Below are 15,638 nucleotides of genomic sequence, written 5' to 3'. Positions count from 1 at the left end.
AAGTAGCTGACTTTTTTGGTGATGTGGTGATGGAATAACCCTTGTTAATTGCTTAAAATGTGAAGACAATGGGGGGGGGCAGAGACACCCTGAGGATTTCTTGGAAGCCATGTAGGCTGTCTCAGATGAAGAAAAACTTCGAATAAATCTTCCGAAGAAGAGAGTGTGTCTCTAAGGCAATCAAAAATATCCTGACCTCCCCCTCCCCCCCGACCCCACTGCATTCCATACTTCAAATCAACGTATGTTAATAGTCACTGGTATCTTATGAGAGACACTGCCCTTTAAATCTGTCTTTAGCTAATGCTCTCGATGAATGAACATTTTCTTTCCTATCAAGCACTCTGTGTAATGTGGTTTTATCCCTACTGGGAAAGAAAAGTAATATGTATTGATTTTCAAAGTAATGAATCAGAAAGATACAGTCCTATTTTAATCCTAATAATGTAGGCTCTCCACCACTACCCTCCCCGCCCCCGCTCCACCACTCCAAATTAATGGATCCAAAGTAATTAAGCTAGGTGCATAAAATGCCTTTATTATGTCCAAGCAGAAATAGAAAGCAGTTCCTAGTATACAGCAGCTGAATTCATTTACACAGACCATTGCTTTGATTAAACACATTAAAAGAGGAAAAAGTATATTTGTTCTTTAGAACTCGGTGCCTTCTGTAACCTCCGTTGCTAGGACTGTCTGATGAACAGTTCAAATGCAAAGGCCTTGCTTGATGGAGGGGAGGGAGGTGGCAGCAGCTGCGATTCAGAAGCTTAAGCTTCACACATGGTGCGACCTATATGAGCAAATGCACCTTTGCTGCTTTCTGTGAGACGGTACATTTTCCATGTTCTAACCCAGACTTCCCTGTAAGTTCATTGCAGCGGCCGGAGCAAATCTTTGGAGAAGAATGAAAACAGAGACCTGTTCCTGCCGCCGAAATGAGCTGAAGTTGTTGTGCCAGGCAGAGAAAGACTATGTGCATTGAAGCTTTGCCACCCAGACCAGATGAATGGAGTTGAATACATGTGCATGATACCCCTGCCCACCAGGTGAACTGGAAGATTTGTGGATACAGAACTTGGCTTTATGGCCATTTGCCTTTAGCAACAAGAGCAATTATCCGTGAAAACAGGTTTCACATCAGTTGCCCCAGATACAGGCTATCGTATGCAAAAAAGATGAAATGCTTGTTTACCGTTTTGGGGTAAGGGTAGTCATCTGGGGCCAGAATTAGGTAATATGAAATTACTGCTGATAAGGTACAGCAACAAAAAGGAAGCCATTGTGTAGCAGTGGGTATTTAGTATGTTTCTGGATCTGGGTCTTGAGCTGCAATCCTAATGGATTAGGCCCCACTGAGTACGCAGATTGCAGTTTGTGTCTGTCCTTTAGAGTGCATGCTGTGGAAGTGAGATGTAGTAAACTAAAAGGATATTTGTACTTTCCATATAAATACGGTGTTCCCTGCTCAAAGGCCTTGGCACCTCCCATCTCCCAATTGTATGCACTTTTTTTTATTACAGAGGTGGGGAGCCACTCCAGATGTTGTTGGACAATAGCTCCATCCGCTGCCCATGCTGGCCGGGGTTGATGCAAGTCAAGAGTCAAAGATCTGTAGGCTCTCGGGTTCCCCACCAGTGTTTTACAGTAGTGGATCTCAAAACCACTCTTGAGACTTCAATTAGACATGAAAAAGTGGACCTATTCACAAACGTAATAAAACATCTCAGCTGAGAAGACCTCATTTCTGTTGGCCAGGCCCATTGAAGAAAAAGAAGAGTCCATGATAAGGTCTTTCCAGCCCACAAAATCAAAGTATTCATGGAAAGTAAGAAATAACAGGATTGTAGCTGGGAGGGTGTGCTGTTCCTAAACGGTGCTTTCAAATGCAATGGTTTGGAGGATTTCTAGAATACACATATCATATGATAGAGATATACAAATCAAGAGGCACAAAACAGCTGCATTTCATCACTGTGGGATCATTGCCAATTGAATACAACCATGCAAATGGGGCAGGTTAGGAGTGGGAAGAAGGGAAAGGAGATCTCCTTATCTGTATTAATCATCTGCCCATCGAATGAGACAGATGGATGCCAACAACAGCCAACAACAACACCTACCCATCAAATGATTGCTTTCAAGAGCAGAACGGTGTGGCATCAGCCTTCTACCTGGCTGTGCTGCCTAGGGCAGATGGATCTTGTACTCCAAAACATTGGAGGGCACCAGGTTGGGGAAAGCTGTTCCAGACACTTTCTAGCTCTTTGATTGCTGATTCTTATGGGCTGATTTACACACAACACTCGCAATTTTCAGTAATGCTGACTTCTAGCTACACTGCTAAAGGAGCTTGCCCAAACCAGCCAGCTTCCATTTGCACTTGGCAAAGCTTGATGTTTTTGGCATCCCACCACTGGTACTTAAAAAAAGATGCTCTTGTTGCATCAAGATGCTCTTGCCCATCACAGGCCATCCTGTGCAACTGGCATGTGCATGTTAAGTCCAGTGCTTGGCAAAATTACCATTAAGCAGCATAAGATCACTGAAAACCACAGCTGCCATGTGCCAAAACAAGGATTGGAAACCAAAACCCGTGATGTAATGATGATCCTAAATACAGTTTGGAAATGAAAGTGAGAAAAGGCAGAGGAGGTTGGGCAAACAAAAACATTTCCTGGGATCCATTAAACTGTGATGAAGTGCTTACAAACTGCATCAGGCTTTTCGATGGAGGTACAAAAGGGGAAATGAAACCCTTTCCAATACACCTTCAGAAAATTGTACAACTCTGCACATTTTGTACATTTATTATACATTATATTAGTTAAGTTTAAGTAATCAAAGTTGCAGTAACTACGTCTACAAGCTGCCAAAAGTAAAGCAGGTTCTAATAAAACAGCATTAAATTATGGCATTTTTTATTTCCGTTTTTGCAGCAGCAAAATGATTGTGTGAATTTTACTTGCCTAGCCTAGCCTCTTTCAGCCTGATCCTAAGCACGTTGACTCAGGTGGGGGGGGGACCTCTGTTCTGATGGTGCAAACCTCTAGGGGGAACATGTGGCCCTCTCCAGATGTTTTTGGACTCCCAGCTCCTATCAACCACTATGGCCAGCAGTTAAGGATAAATGGGTGTGGTTTTCCAGCAACATCTGGAGAGCCAAAGGTAAACCACCTCTGCTTTAAGCAGGTGATAGAATTACAGCCTTTACTCTTTTTATTTTTAAATGCAGTAAAGCTAATGGCTACAATCCAGCTTAACTTTAGCACTGTGAAGCCTCCCCACCTCCCAAATGGGGAGTGTGAAGCATATGCATTCAATCCTGTGCACTTTCCCTTGGAATTAAATCCCAGGGTATTCAATAGGGCTTACATACTCCCTGGTAAGTGAGCACAGAAGTGTAGCCAATGGTTGCTTAGCTTTGTATGGATCATGTCCATTCCCCACCCCCCAGTGAATCTGGAGCTACCATATACAACCTGCCTCTGAAATCCTAAAATAACTGGCGGGCAAAGATGCCATTCTTTTATTTTCTGCCTTTAAATGAACAGCCCGTACTCCCCTAAACAAAGTCCAAACTAGGCTAGTACCCTAGAACTCAGATTCAGCATAAAAAAATGCAAATGGAAAAAACCACACCCAAACTTACTCATCTTCAAGATAGCTCGAAGAATTTTTATGCTTGAAATTGCCTGATATGCGTCTTTGACCTATACCTGTATCTGGCTTTTGTGTTCGTTGAAAAAATATATCTGTACATCCTTCTTCTAATTTCCAAGTAACTAAAGCTTAGAAGAAATCTTTTATTGTTTCTTTACAATGTGTATTTTCACTGCATAAATGGGAAGTGCCGAGAGGATAATCAGGGTCAACAGGGAGCGGGCACGACCCGGGGAAAAGTTGTGCACAAACTCTGCGGAAATGAATGCTAGCGCACAATGTCCTGCATGATCTCATTCGTTTCAACAGGGCTTGTGCAGGAGAATCTGACTGTAGTAAAAAAGAAGAAGCAATAAAGCAAAGGCAATCTCAGTTGTAAAGAGAGATCGGCTGTGCTTTTGGATCCCAGCGCAGCACGCCGCCTTGGAGAATCTAGTAAACAACAGAGACTGCCGAATAATTCTAATCAGGATATTATTGACTTGGTACTGTACTAAGTACAGAGCACTATTTTAGCCATGCAGTCCAGTTTAATCATGCAATGCATTAGGATCTGTAGTCCTTCTTGCTGTAAGGTTTGTTCCCCAAGATGTTATCGATCTCATTCACAATGTGGGACGTCATCTTCGGAAGAACCTGTAAGCATAAAAGTGGGCGGCATACGTTCAGGATCATTACGTGCTTTCAGTTCACCAATTAAAACAAAAACGACATTTTGCTCCAAAGGAATGCAGGTAAAGATAGGTTATGCTCTGTGTTCAGAACTTACATACATTTGAATAAATTTGCCTATTTTGATCATCCATTTGCTTCGGCTCATCACAAATTAAGATTTTGTACTTGCCTGTATGGCACCAAGATTTTCTATTAGCTGCTCCGGATTGGAAGATCCTAAGAGGACAGAGCTCACACCCTCGTTACGTAGACACCATGCTGGGAAGACAGAAAAGCCCATGGCTGGGTTAGGGCTGGTATTGGTTGATGCTGGTGAGCAACCTTAGTTCAGAGGCTTATCTCATGCAGTGGTTAAGACCTTATCATTCAGACATTTTTCCACATAGGTTTTTTTTTTTTAACACCGCTGTGATAAGAAGAAAAGAAATTATGTGGCATTTGGCTACAAACAAAACTTGCTTATGCCCCATCTGCAATCTATTGCAGGGACCTGTCAGGGACAGGCAAGACCATGGGTAGGCAAACTAAGGCCCGGGGGCCAATCGCCTTCTCAATCCGGCCCGCGGACAGTCTGGGAATCAGCGTGTTTTTACATGAGTAGAATGTGTGCTTTTATTTAAAATGCATCTCTAGGTTATTTGTGGGGGTTTTACATGAGTAGAATGTGTTATTTTATTTAAAATGCATCTCTAGGTTATTTGTGGGGCATAGGAATTTGTTCATTCCCCCCCCCCAAAAAAAATAGTCTGGCCCCCCACAAGGTCTGAGGGACAGTGCTGAAAAAGTTTGCTGACCCCTGGGCTAGCCACTGAAGAGTGGTCACTGTGTACAGAGGAGAGGACATCGGGAGAATGGGGTGTTGCAGACTGACTTGGGTCAGTGACTTGGGGGAACCTGTAACATCCAGGAGACGAGAGTCAGAGGCAGGAGACCAGGACCAGAAGAGGATTGAAGTGGGAGGAGCAGAAGCAGGTTGCACGCTGACGTAGTCTTCACCTGCTTGTGTGTAGCTCAGGTGGGGAAGATACATAACCCGAGGCCTCTCTGTTGTTGCAACAGGCTCAGTGAGTGCATGGCTAGGAGTAGCTGAGGGACCTACGACTGACAGACCTGCCTTTTCCTAACTTGTAAGTCTACTTTTGACAATACACTTAATTCTGCCCTCTGGACATTCCTCACTGTGACAGGACACCTTTTCAGCTCCAGGGCCACATTCCCTTTCTAGGCAGCTTTTCCAAGGGCCAAGCTTTTCCAAGCTTTTCTAGGCAACTTTTCCAAGAGGTAGGTAGAGCCAGAAGCAAAAAGCAGGCAGAGCAACAAAATAAATGAAATTAGGAGCACACAGGTGATGGTGCTGAGGTGAATTGAAACCTATTCTGTGCAGCCACTTTGGGCTACTGACTTCTGGGGAATGTCCATTGTCATCACGTACTGCCTTTGCTTTCTCCCCGGTTGCAGATGACGAGAAGCTTGTTCCTTTGCTGGTTTGAAAAATTGTGAGGAGCACTTCATGGCTTACATTGTCTAGGCAGCAGCCCAAGAAGTGGGATCGGGCCACATTGCTTACCTGGTTTCCCAATGTGGAGGACACTTCTGGTAACTGACAGAAAGACATGGGGGGGGGGGTGAGTTGATGGGCAGGTTGGTGCTATGGCAGGAGCAGGGAATTAGCTTCACCTCTGTGTCCACACCATGCCTGCCTCCCTAGTGTCTCACCCCTCTCAGGTACCAGCAGTGACCTCAGCATTCGGAAGCCAGGTAACAGCACTGCCCCATCTTGCTGGCTGCTACAGAATCTGGATTGTTTTGTTTTAAACTTATTCCTGCACTGAACGTATTAGCTGATTTTTTGAAAAGTCATCTGCCAGGGCCAGAAGTGATATTTGAACTTCATCTGACCATTTATCTCCCACCCCGTCATCCCTGTGAAACATTTAAATCGTGTCTTTGGCAAGGCAAGAACGAGACAGCACAGTTAAACATGATTAATGGTCTCTCTCGAATTTCTGCGCTGTGTTAGCTCTATTTTCGCAGCCTGAGTCAATCAGGGCTACACAGCTGTTGGGAGAGAACTGTGCTAGGGGAGGGAAAAAAAAAAAAAAAGATTAAAGGGGAAAAAAATCCAGTCCTGCTCATGATTATTTCATAGTAATCGCTAGCCCAACTTTGTTGCTGTCGTCCATAAAAACAGCTATTCTTCCTACCCCCAAAGATAATGCAGTCAGTAGCTGTATCCAGTACGCAACAAGGTACTTGGATGACTTTGTAAATATTTGCATTCCATAACCAGGCTTGCTATATTGTTGGGTAAAACAGTAGGCATCCTGGAAAAGACAGCATTTTTACTGCAGCAGCAGGCGGAAGGAAATTAGGGGATAAATCACAGATCAGGGGTAGAGCATTTCTTTTCTGGCAGAAGATCCCAGGCTTGCTCCTTGGCATCTCCAATTAAAAGGGTCCCAGAGTCGGAGGATAGATCTGCCCCAGGAGATCTACTGCTAGAATAAACAGCACTGGGCTACACAGAGAAATGTTCTGATTCAGTATAAGGCAGCATCATACATTCATTCCCTGCTAGGTCTCCGTGGGTCACCTGAAGATTTGGCTTGCATCCATATTGGGAGGGACTTGCAAGTGGAAATCAGGGAGAAGTTTGATCCAGTTAACATTTTTTAGGTAAACTTACCTAATTTGTGCTGCCCGAAACAAGGTGTGAACTAAAACAAAAGCAATCTTCAAATTTCGCAATTCTTTGAATTTTGCAATGCAGTTATCAAGTCAAGTAACACATACAAAAATGCATGTACATAAAAATGCACAAATCAGTGGAAAAAATGCCATAAAAATGAATTATGTTGGGGCAAACAGCTTTGCAAAAAAAGGTGTGAATTTGGCAAAACTGGAAACAAATACATGTGCATTAGATTGAATTCACTAAAATGGAGACGAAATTTCACAAGGACTTTTATTTGAATTGCAAACTGATGTGGAAGTGTGGAGAACTAATAAAATTTGGAAAGTGAGAGAAACAAAAATTGACAGATTGGCTCATCCCTGCTTGCAAGAGCAAAACCACAGGAGCTGAGAACACCCTTGCTGAGAATCAGTGAGGGACCAGGGGCCAGTGTGTGTCCCACTTCAGCCTGAAAAACCCAAATCTAAATCAGTACACTATCTTGCCTCTGTCAGTCATGGCAACGTCCTTTGCAAATATGAGAAGAACAATTATCCTCTGCCAGAAGCTGTTATTTAATCAGATTCTGCTTTGTGGGAATTATCTCAGTTACAAGGAGGTTTATCTTTATTGCCCTAACTGTGAACTGTCCTAGTGTTTTGAAAGGACTTCCTTCTAAATCAGGGGTAGTTGATGCGGTTCCTGCTAGATGTGGAACTTCAACTCCCATCAGCCCCAGCCAACATAGCCAATGGTCAGTGACGATGGGAACAGTTGTCCAACAACATCTGGAAGACCCCCATAGCTTTTCCTCTTCGCTGGCAAGTCTTTTAGCCTCTTTCCCAAAGGGACGCTGCATCTGTTCCTTAGGATTTCATGGTACACTCAATTTGTTTTAATCAGGGTTGCAATTAATTAATGTTTAATTTGTTAATGATTATTTGATTAAACCCTTTTAATCAGCCAAATAGTCCCTAATTTAACCAGCCAGTAGGTTTTTCTTTTTTAAAAAAATATTTTTAAGGCAAGTACTATCTTAAAAGAGCATTTCCCCTTTTCTTTCACATATTAGGGACCTTCTCAGATTATGCTTGCTATGACAATGTGGTGCACATTACCTAGAAACACGTATGCTTCCTACTTCAGAAATATGGTTTTTACCCCTTAAATAAATATATGTAATCAATAACCATAAACCAGCTGAAACTCATATGAAAAGCGGCATGGTTCAGTGGTAGAGCAAAAGGTCTTAGGCTCATTACTTGGTATGCATCTCTAAATAGGGCTGGGAGAGAACTCTGTCTGAAATGCTAAATAATAATAATAATAATAATAATAATAATAATAATAATAATAATATTTATTTATTTATTTATACATACATACATACATACATACATACATACATACATACATACCCCGCCCATCTGGCTGGGTTTCCCAAGCCACTTTGGGTCAATACTGACCTAGATGGTCCAAAGAACTCAGTACAGTCATACCTTGATTGTTGAACACCTTGGTACTCATATATTTCGGCTCCCGAATGATCAAAACTTGAAAGTGAGTGTTCCAGTTTCCGAACATTTTTTTGGAAGCTGAACGGACTTCCGGAACACATTTGAAAACCAAGGTACGACTGTATATGATAGCTTCCTATGAACCTTAATTGATCATAAGAAGCTTGATTAAGTTGGGTGTTGTTTCTTTATGCCACCCTCAGCTTTGGAAAAGCAGTCTAGAAATGATTTAGATAAATGCATAAATAAAATTAGCTATTGAAGACCACTGCAACCAACTCTCAAAAAAGGCACTGGATAAGTACCTCCTTTGCACCGTAAGTAGCTCACAGTGCCAGCCCAACTGAACATCACTAATGATATAGGTTTCGTGGGAGGGGTGTGTATTTGTCTATGTATTCTAGACATAATAATAGTCCTTTAAAGGTAAAGGTAAAGGTAAAGGTAAAGGTAAAGGGACCCCTGACCATTAGGTCCAGTTGCGGACGACTCTGGGGTTACGGCGCTCATCTCGCTTTACTGGCTGAGGGAGCCAGCGTACAGCTTCCGGGTCATGTGGCCAGCATGACTAAGCCGCTTCTGGCGAACCAGAGCAGTGCACGGGAATGCCGTTTACCTTCCCGCTGTAGCGGTACCTATTTATCTACTTGCACTTTGATGTGCTTTCATTTGTGGTGGATTAAGGAGCTATACTGCAACCAAAGAGGGATTCTCCACCCCACCCCACCCAACATTTGTGGTATGAAAAGTTATAGGACTTCAGCAGAAAGTTACACGATATGCACTGATTGGAAGTGAAGCAGTGTGACTACCCCAAAACCCGAGCAGGCATAAACAGTATTGAATGCGGAGTTGTGTCTGACTTCACTAATAGCATCATGAATACAAATACAGTGGTGCCTCGCAAGACGAAATTAATTCGTTCCGCGAGTCTCTTCGTCTTGCGGTTTTTTCTTCTTGCGAAGCACCCCTATTAGCGGCTTAGCGGATTAGCACTATTAGCGGCTTAGCGGCTAAGCGGCTATTAGCGGCTTAGCGGCTTAGAAAAAGGGGGGGAAAGGAAAAAAACTCGCAAGACTTGCAAGACGTTTTCGTCTTGCAAGGCAAGCCCATAGGGAAATTCGTCTTGCGAAGCGCCTCGAAAAACGGAAAACCCTTTCATCTAGCGAGTTTTTCGTCTTGCGAGGCATTTGTCTTGCGGGGCACCACTGTAGTTATGAAAACACAATGCAAAAGACATCTGGAGGTGCCCAGAGGGGGGGACTCCCAGAATCACTCACCAACAGCCAGCTGAGGTAGGGTGCATCCGAGGCGTTCAGCAATGGGGAAGAGATCTTTCAGCTTCGACTGCTGTTTTCTCCCTTCCTCGCTCACAATCTTCTCCTTTAGCCACTGATAGCACTGGGGAAACAGAAGACAACAAGATGTTAAAAGGAAGACAAACCTTAGTTTAAATCATGCACTGCCTAGGTCACAACTGGAGAGAAACGGGGGAGAAATGAGCTCCTGGCTCTCACTCGCAGAGCCAGCAAGCAAACACAAACTCAGTTATCCTTAGGCAGCCAATCTCTAGTGCTGGACAAATCCATTTTCCTTAAACATGTGGAGCTTTGATGATTGCTTTCAAACATACCACAATGATTTCAGTGTGCTGCCATCCTTCAAAATGTCAAACAAGGTTGCTGTGAGGGGCATGGGGGTGGGTGGGTTGGCAACAGTGACAGTATGTCACAGATAACAGGCTATACTAAACAGGCTGCAACAGCAGCCAGTCAATGTGTCTGGGCAATTCATGTCAATATGTCCTTGTTAAGTTTCCTTTAAAAAGGCTTAGAAGCAATTCTGGATACAATTTGTGGCTGACATGCCAGCTTGATTTAATCAATAACGCCAGGAACGAAAACACTGATCTAAGTGTTTCAGAGCAGACTAAAGCTGAGGAGGGACATCTGTTGGTCTTCAGTATATATACCGAGGCTGGGAAACCTTTTTCAGCTTGAGAGATGCATTCATTTCCTTGTGGGCAACCATTGGGGGCCATGGGCAAATGGTGGATGGTGTCAGAGGCAAAAATGTGTAGCAGCACACAGCTGGCCAACTGTTCAATTGTATCCCAATGTGGTGCAAAGATGCACAGCCATGGAAAAGTTTAAACTGTCTCTAGGTCTCCTCCATCTCCACCTCTTGCGTAGTGAAAGCCTACAATGTATTCTTATCTAGCCACACACCATGAATCTTAATAATCAGGGAAGCAAGAAGAGATAACATGGAAATATGTATGTAACAGGCAACTTGGATGTTCTCCAAGAATACTTAATGAAATCAGAATCTCCATCCAGTTTATGAATAAAATCAAAATGGTAAGCAATGGGACACGCTTGTATCTCATGCTAGTCATACTGGTCATAGACCTCAGCAACAATGTTCTCATTAATGCTGAAATCTTGATTGTCAAGGGAATTATTATTGTTGTTGCTATTTATTAAATTTGTATACCGCCCTTTACTTGTAGATCTCAGGAGAAATTCTTTCCGTCATTCAAACATGTGCACCTTCACACTTTTCACCTACCACCCTGAGCTCAGAAAAGACGTTTCTCTAGAGCACAGGGGGAAATACGTTGTGATCGTATAAGTGGTTAGCATGGGGAAAATACCTTCAAAGAAGCCCTTGAGTTTTCGGGAATTCCATTGGCGTATTTCCCTGAGACAATCCCACAGGCGAGAGGGGACCACGTCATTGCTCCAACGCCTGCAGAACAACCAATCAGACAAGAGATAGCACTGAGATACAGTGGTACCTCGGGTTACATATGCTTCAGGTTACAGACGCTTCAGGTTACAGACTCCGCTAACCCAGAAATAGTACCTCGGGTTAAGAACTTTGCTTCAGGATGAGAGCAGAAATCATGCTCCGGCAGCGTGGCAGCAGTGGGAGGCCCCATTAGCTAAAGTGGTGCTTCAGGTTAAGAACAGTTTCAGTTTAAGTACGGACCTCCGGAACGAATTAAGTACTTAACCTGAGGTACCACTGTAATGTTCACAAGATCCTGTAGACACCTCTCTCTCTCTTACACACACACACACACACACACACACACACACACACACACAGATGTGTGTTACGGATTACATAAGCAAATAAAAGCAAATATATACCACAAATGACCAAAGTACCTTTGCTATGAGGAAAAGCTACATCATTTGGCCTTTATAATTTAGAAAAACAGAAGGCTGGGCTTCCAGGGGCTGGAGGACCGGAGGCAACAAGATAGAGTTTTATAAAATTACAGATGGTGTAGAGAAAGAGAGACGTTTTCCTCCCTCCTTCATAATAATAGAAATTGGGAGCATTCAATGGAACCATTGCTTAGTGGGCAGAACCACAGCAGATTCCTGACAGTGGGACCAGTGCTGCTTTACTGGGAGAGGGAGGGAGAGGGATGAAGGCCGTATCTTGTGTGGATTCCCCAGCAAAGCTGATTCAGTATTCCCACAGCAGCCTTTGCACAGCTTCTACTGCTTGGTAAGCGACAGCGACTCCATTGCTGGGCAAGCTGCCCCCGAGGGAAACTGATTGGCAGGAGGTTCAGGAGAGGCAGAAACAAGCAATTCTTCCCGCAAAGCATAATTAAAACATGAAATTCATTGGCACGGGACATTGCGATGGATGCAAACTCAGACAGCTTTCGGAGGGGAAGAAGGTAAATTCGTGGAGGAGGGTGGGTCTGCTGGCAGCTGTCAATCATGAAGACTGAATCATGAAGATTGAATGATTCACTGCCTCTCTTGAAAGGCAGTGAATATTAGTTGCTGGGAAGCAACAATGGGAGAGAACATTTTTTTTAGTGATTTAAACAATTTCTATATTGCTGGACTTGTGAGTGGTGTACAAGAAATACAATACAGAAAAGGGAAACATCATTTTAAACTATAAAATCAGACTCCAAGATAAAGTGCCTGCTGGAATAATAATAATAAAGTCTTCAGTAGGAGCTAGAAGCTGCACAGGACGTGGTGGGAGGTGCTGTCTGACCTCAGCTGGAAGATTGTTCCATAAAATTGGACCCACAACAATAAATGCATGGCTACTGGAGCATCTGAGATGCGCATCTGAGCCATGGGGGACTGCTAACATTGAAGACTTCAATAACTGGGCAGGGATATTAGGGATTAGGTGGTCCCTGGGCCCAAGTTATTAAGGGCCTTGTAAATTAATACCAGAGCCTATTGCCCTCATGCTCTGCTCATGAGTTTCCTAGATACATCTCATTGGCACTGGCATAGTGGAGGGGGGGGGAATGTGGGAGAGTGCATCTCCAGGACCTTTTTCCAGAGTGGCAGCCATGTTTTCAAAAATGCATAGATTAGAGTAAAGTGTGCTATTAATGACGAATACATTTGCAGGGGTAAAGCCACACAAAAATGCATTACATTAGGAAAAATTGCTTGCGAAAAAGTGCACGTGAGTCAAAACTGCACTAGAAGAAGAAGAAGAAGAGTTTGGATTTGATACCCCGCCTTTCACTCCCCTTCAGGAGTCTCAAAGCGGCTAACATTCTCCTTTCCCTTCCTCCCCCACAACAAACACTCTGTGAGGTGAGTGGGGCTGAGAGACTTCAAAGAAGTGTGACTGGCCCAAGGTCACCCAGCAGCTGTATGTGGAGGAGCGGAGACGCGAACCCAGTTCCCCCAAACATGCTGAAGAATGTTTCTGAGGATTTTAAAAAAGAATAGCAAATTGCTGCAGACTGAATTTAACAATCAATCAATCAATCAATCAATCAATGATTTTTTTTATTTATACACTGCCCTCCCTCAGGGCAGCTAAAACCAATAAAATCACAGTAAAAACATAATAGGGAAAAAAACCACAATTTGAAATACAGGTTAAAATGCAATTTAAAATGCAGCCTCATTTTAAAAGTAGCCGATAGATCAAGACCATAAGGGGAGGGAAACATAAGGGTCAGACTGAGTCCAAACCAAAGGCCAGGTGGAACAGCTCTGTCTTGCAGGCCCTGCGGAAAGATGTCAAGTCCTGCAGGGCCCTAGTCTCTTGTGACAGAGCATTCCACCAAGTTGGCGCCAGTACTGAAAAGGCCCCGGCCCCAGTTGAGACCAATCTAACCACCTTGCGACTTGGTACCTCCAAAATGTTGTCCTTTGTGGACCTTAAGGTCCTCCGCGGGGCATACCAGGAGAGGCGGTCCTGTAGGTATGTGGGTCCTAGGCCACTGGACAAATGAGAAACTTGTAGACTGGAAATTGGTAGATGACTTCCATCCCTAGTGACACATCTGAATCATAGAATTTTAGAGTTGGAAGGGACAACGAGGGCCATCTAGTCTAACCCCCTGCAATGCAGGGATCATTGCCCAATATGGGGCTTGAACCCACGACCCTGAGATTAAGAGTCTCATGCTCTACTGATTGAGCTATTCCAGCTCATGACAGTGAAGCAGTGATCACACATGTGCCATACCCAGGTCTGAAGGAGCAGGAAAGATGTCTAGGGTAGTACTCTGTGTATTTCTCTGCACTGAACCACAGAACTGTAAGAGTTGGAAGGGACCCCAGGGTTCATCTAGTCCAACCCCAAGCAATGCAGGAATCCTGGCCACCGATGTTCCTGCGTGGGCTCGAACCACCAACCTTCTGGTTAATAGCCAGATGCTTTGACCCATTGTGTCACTGTGGGGCTCCCCATGTTTACTTGGATGTGGGTGGCGTGGTGGTCTAAACCATGGGTAGGCAAACTAAGGCCTAGGGGCCGGATCCGGCCCAATCGCCTTCTCAATCCAGCCCGCAGACGGTCTGGGAATCAGCTTGTTTTTACATGAGCAGAACATGTGCTTTTATTTAAAATGCCCCAAGCTGAAAAAGTTTGCTGATCCCTGGTCTAAACCACTGAGCCTCTTGGGCTTGCTGATCAGAAGGTTGGCAGTTCGAGTCCACATGACGGGGTGAGCTCCCACTCCTCTGTCCCATCTTATGCCAACCTAGCAGTTCGAAAGCACACCAATGCAAGTAGCTAAATAGGTACCGCTGCAGCAGGAAGGTAAACAGCATTTCCGTGTGCTCTGGCTTCCACTGTGGTGTTCCATTGCCCAGAAGCGGTTTAGTCATGCTGGCCACATGACCCGGAAAGCTGTCTGTGGTCAGACGTCGGCTCCCTCAGTCTGAAAGCGAGATGACCGCCACAACCCCATTGTCACCTTTGACCAGACTTAACCGTCCAGGGATCCTTTATCTTTTTACCTACTTGGAAGTAAACTGTACTATTTTCAAAGAGGCTTTCTCCCTAGTAAGTGTTCTTAGGATTGCAGCCCATGGCACTTTTTGGTGTGGGAAAGGAACATACTAGAACATTGTAGTTAAGCATTTTGCTTCTTTAGCCTGACACCATACACCACTATGGACCTGCTATATAGGGTTCTGATGACACTATATTTATTATAATAATAAATTACAGAGGAAAGCCATCGAAGAAACCTGGCAGACATGCTGTCACTTACCTCTTCGCACAGGGATAATTGCTGCTGGCAAGAGACTAATTGCACCTCTGATAATTATTGAACAGCAGGGGCTATGAAATATTTTCTGAGCAGACACCTTTTGCATAGAAATGATTTGTTCCTCATTCCCTCGCGAATATTAACAATGCAGCCTTTCTGACATTACCTATCTTGTGATACAGTTCTGGCAACTGAACCTCTACTTTCTCTCTTTGGAAAAGGTGGTATTCTGCTTGTTCGCACACCGGTGGAATCATATTAAACTGCCTCGCTACAGAATAGGCTTCCTGTGGAGAGTCAGCAAAAAAAGAATAGCACATTAGCGGAGAGTTCTCCTGGGAGAAATGACGGAGCATTAATCAAATCAACTCTTTCCAAGACAGTACACAATACAGATGTTTTATTAGGGTTTCAATGTTTAATACATTTGAACAAATTGATTAAAAGAACATCATATTAACTGGAAGCCCTTTTAAAAAAAAATACAACTACAGTCGTACCTTGATTCTCGAATGCCTTGTGAGCCGAAGGTTTTGGCTCCCAAACGCCACAAACCCGGAAGTGAGGTTTGAGAATTATTTTTGTAAGCCGAACG

General features: G+C 43.9%; 1 protein-coding gene across 2 annotated transcripts in view; it reads right to left on the bottom strand.

Annotated features, from left to right (window-relative positions):
* Nucleotides 1-518: 518 nt before the first annotated feature.
* The window catches only part of KCNAB1 (potassium voltage-gated channel subfamily A regulatory beta subunit 1), a 193,321-nt gene continuing 178,201 nt past the window's right edge, over nucleotides 519-15,638 (bottom strand). For both annotated transcript variants that reach the window (XM_081862702.1, XM_081862703.1), the window contains exons 10-14: nucleotides 15,210-15,330; nucleotides 11,183-11,277; nucleotides 9,807-9,927; nucleotides 4,505-4,593; nucleotides 519-4,296 (exon numbers count right to left, since the gene is read on the bottom strand). In XM_081862702.1, the coding sequence (XP_081718828.1) occupies nucleotides 4,207-4,296; nucleotides 4,505-4,593; nucleotides 9,807-9,927; nucleotides 11,183-11,277; nucleotides 15,210-15,330 (516 nt within the window). In that variant the 3' untranslated portion in view covers nucleotides 519-4,206. The remainder of the gene's footprint in view (nucleotides 4,297-4,504; nucleotides 4,594-9,806; nucleotides 9,928-11,182; nucleotides 11,278-15,209; nucleotides 15,331-15,638) is intronic.

The sequence above is a fragment of the Podarcis erhardii genome (assembly GCF_964252035.2).
Source record: "Podarcis erhardii genome assembly, chromosome: 5".
Lineage (NCBI taxonomy): Eukaryota > Metazoa > Chordata > Lepidosauria > Squamata > Lacertidae > Podarcis > Podarcis erhardii.
Note: the sequence above shows the minus strand (reverse complement) of the source record. Positions and strands in the feature narration are given on the sequence as shown.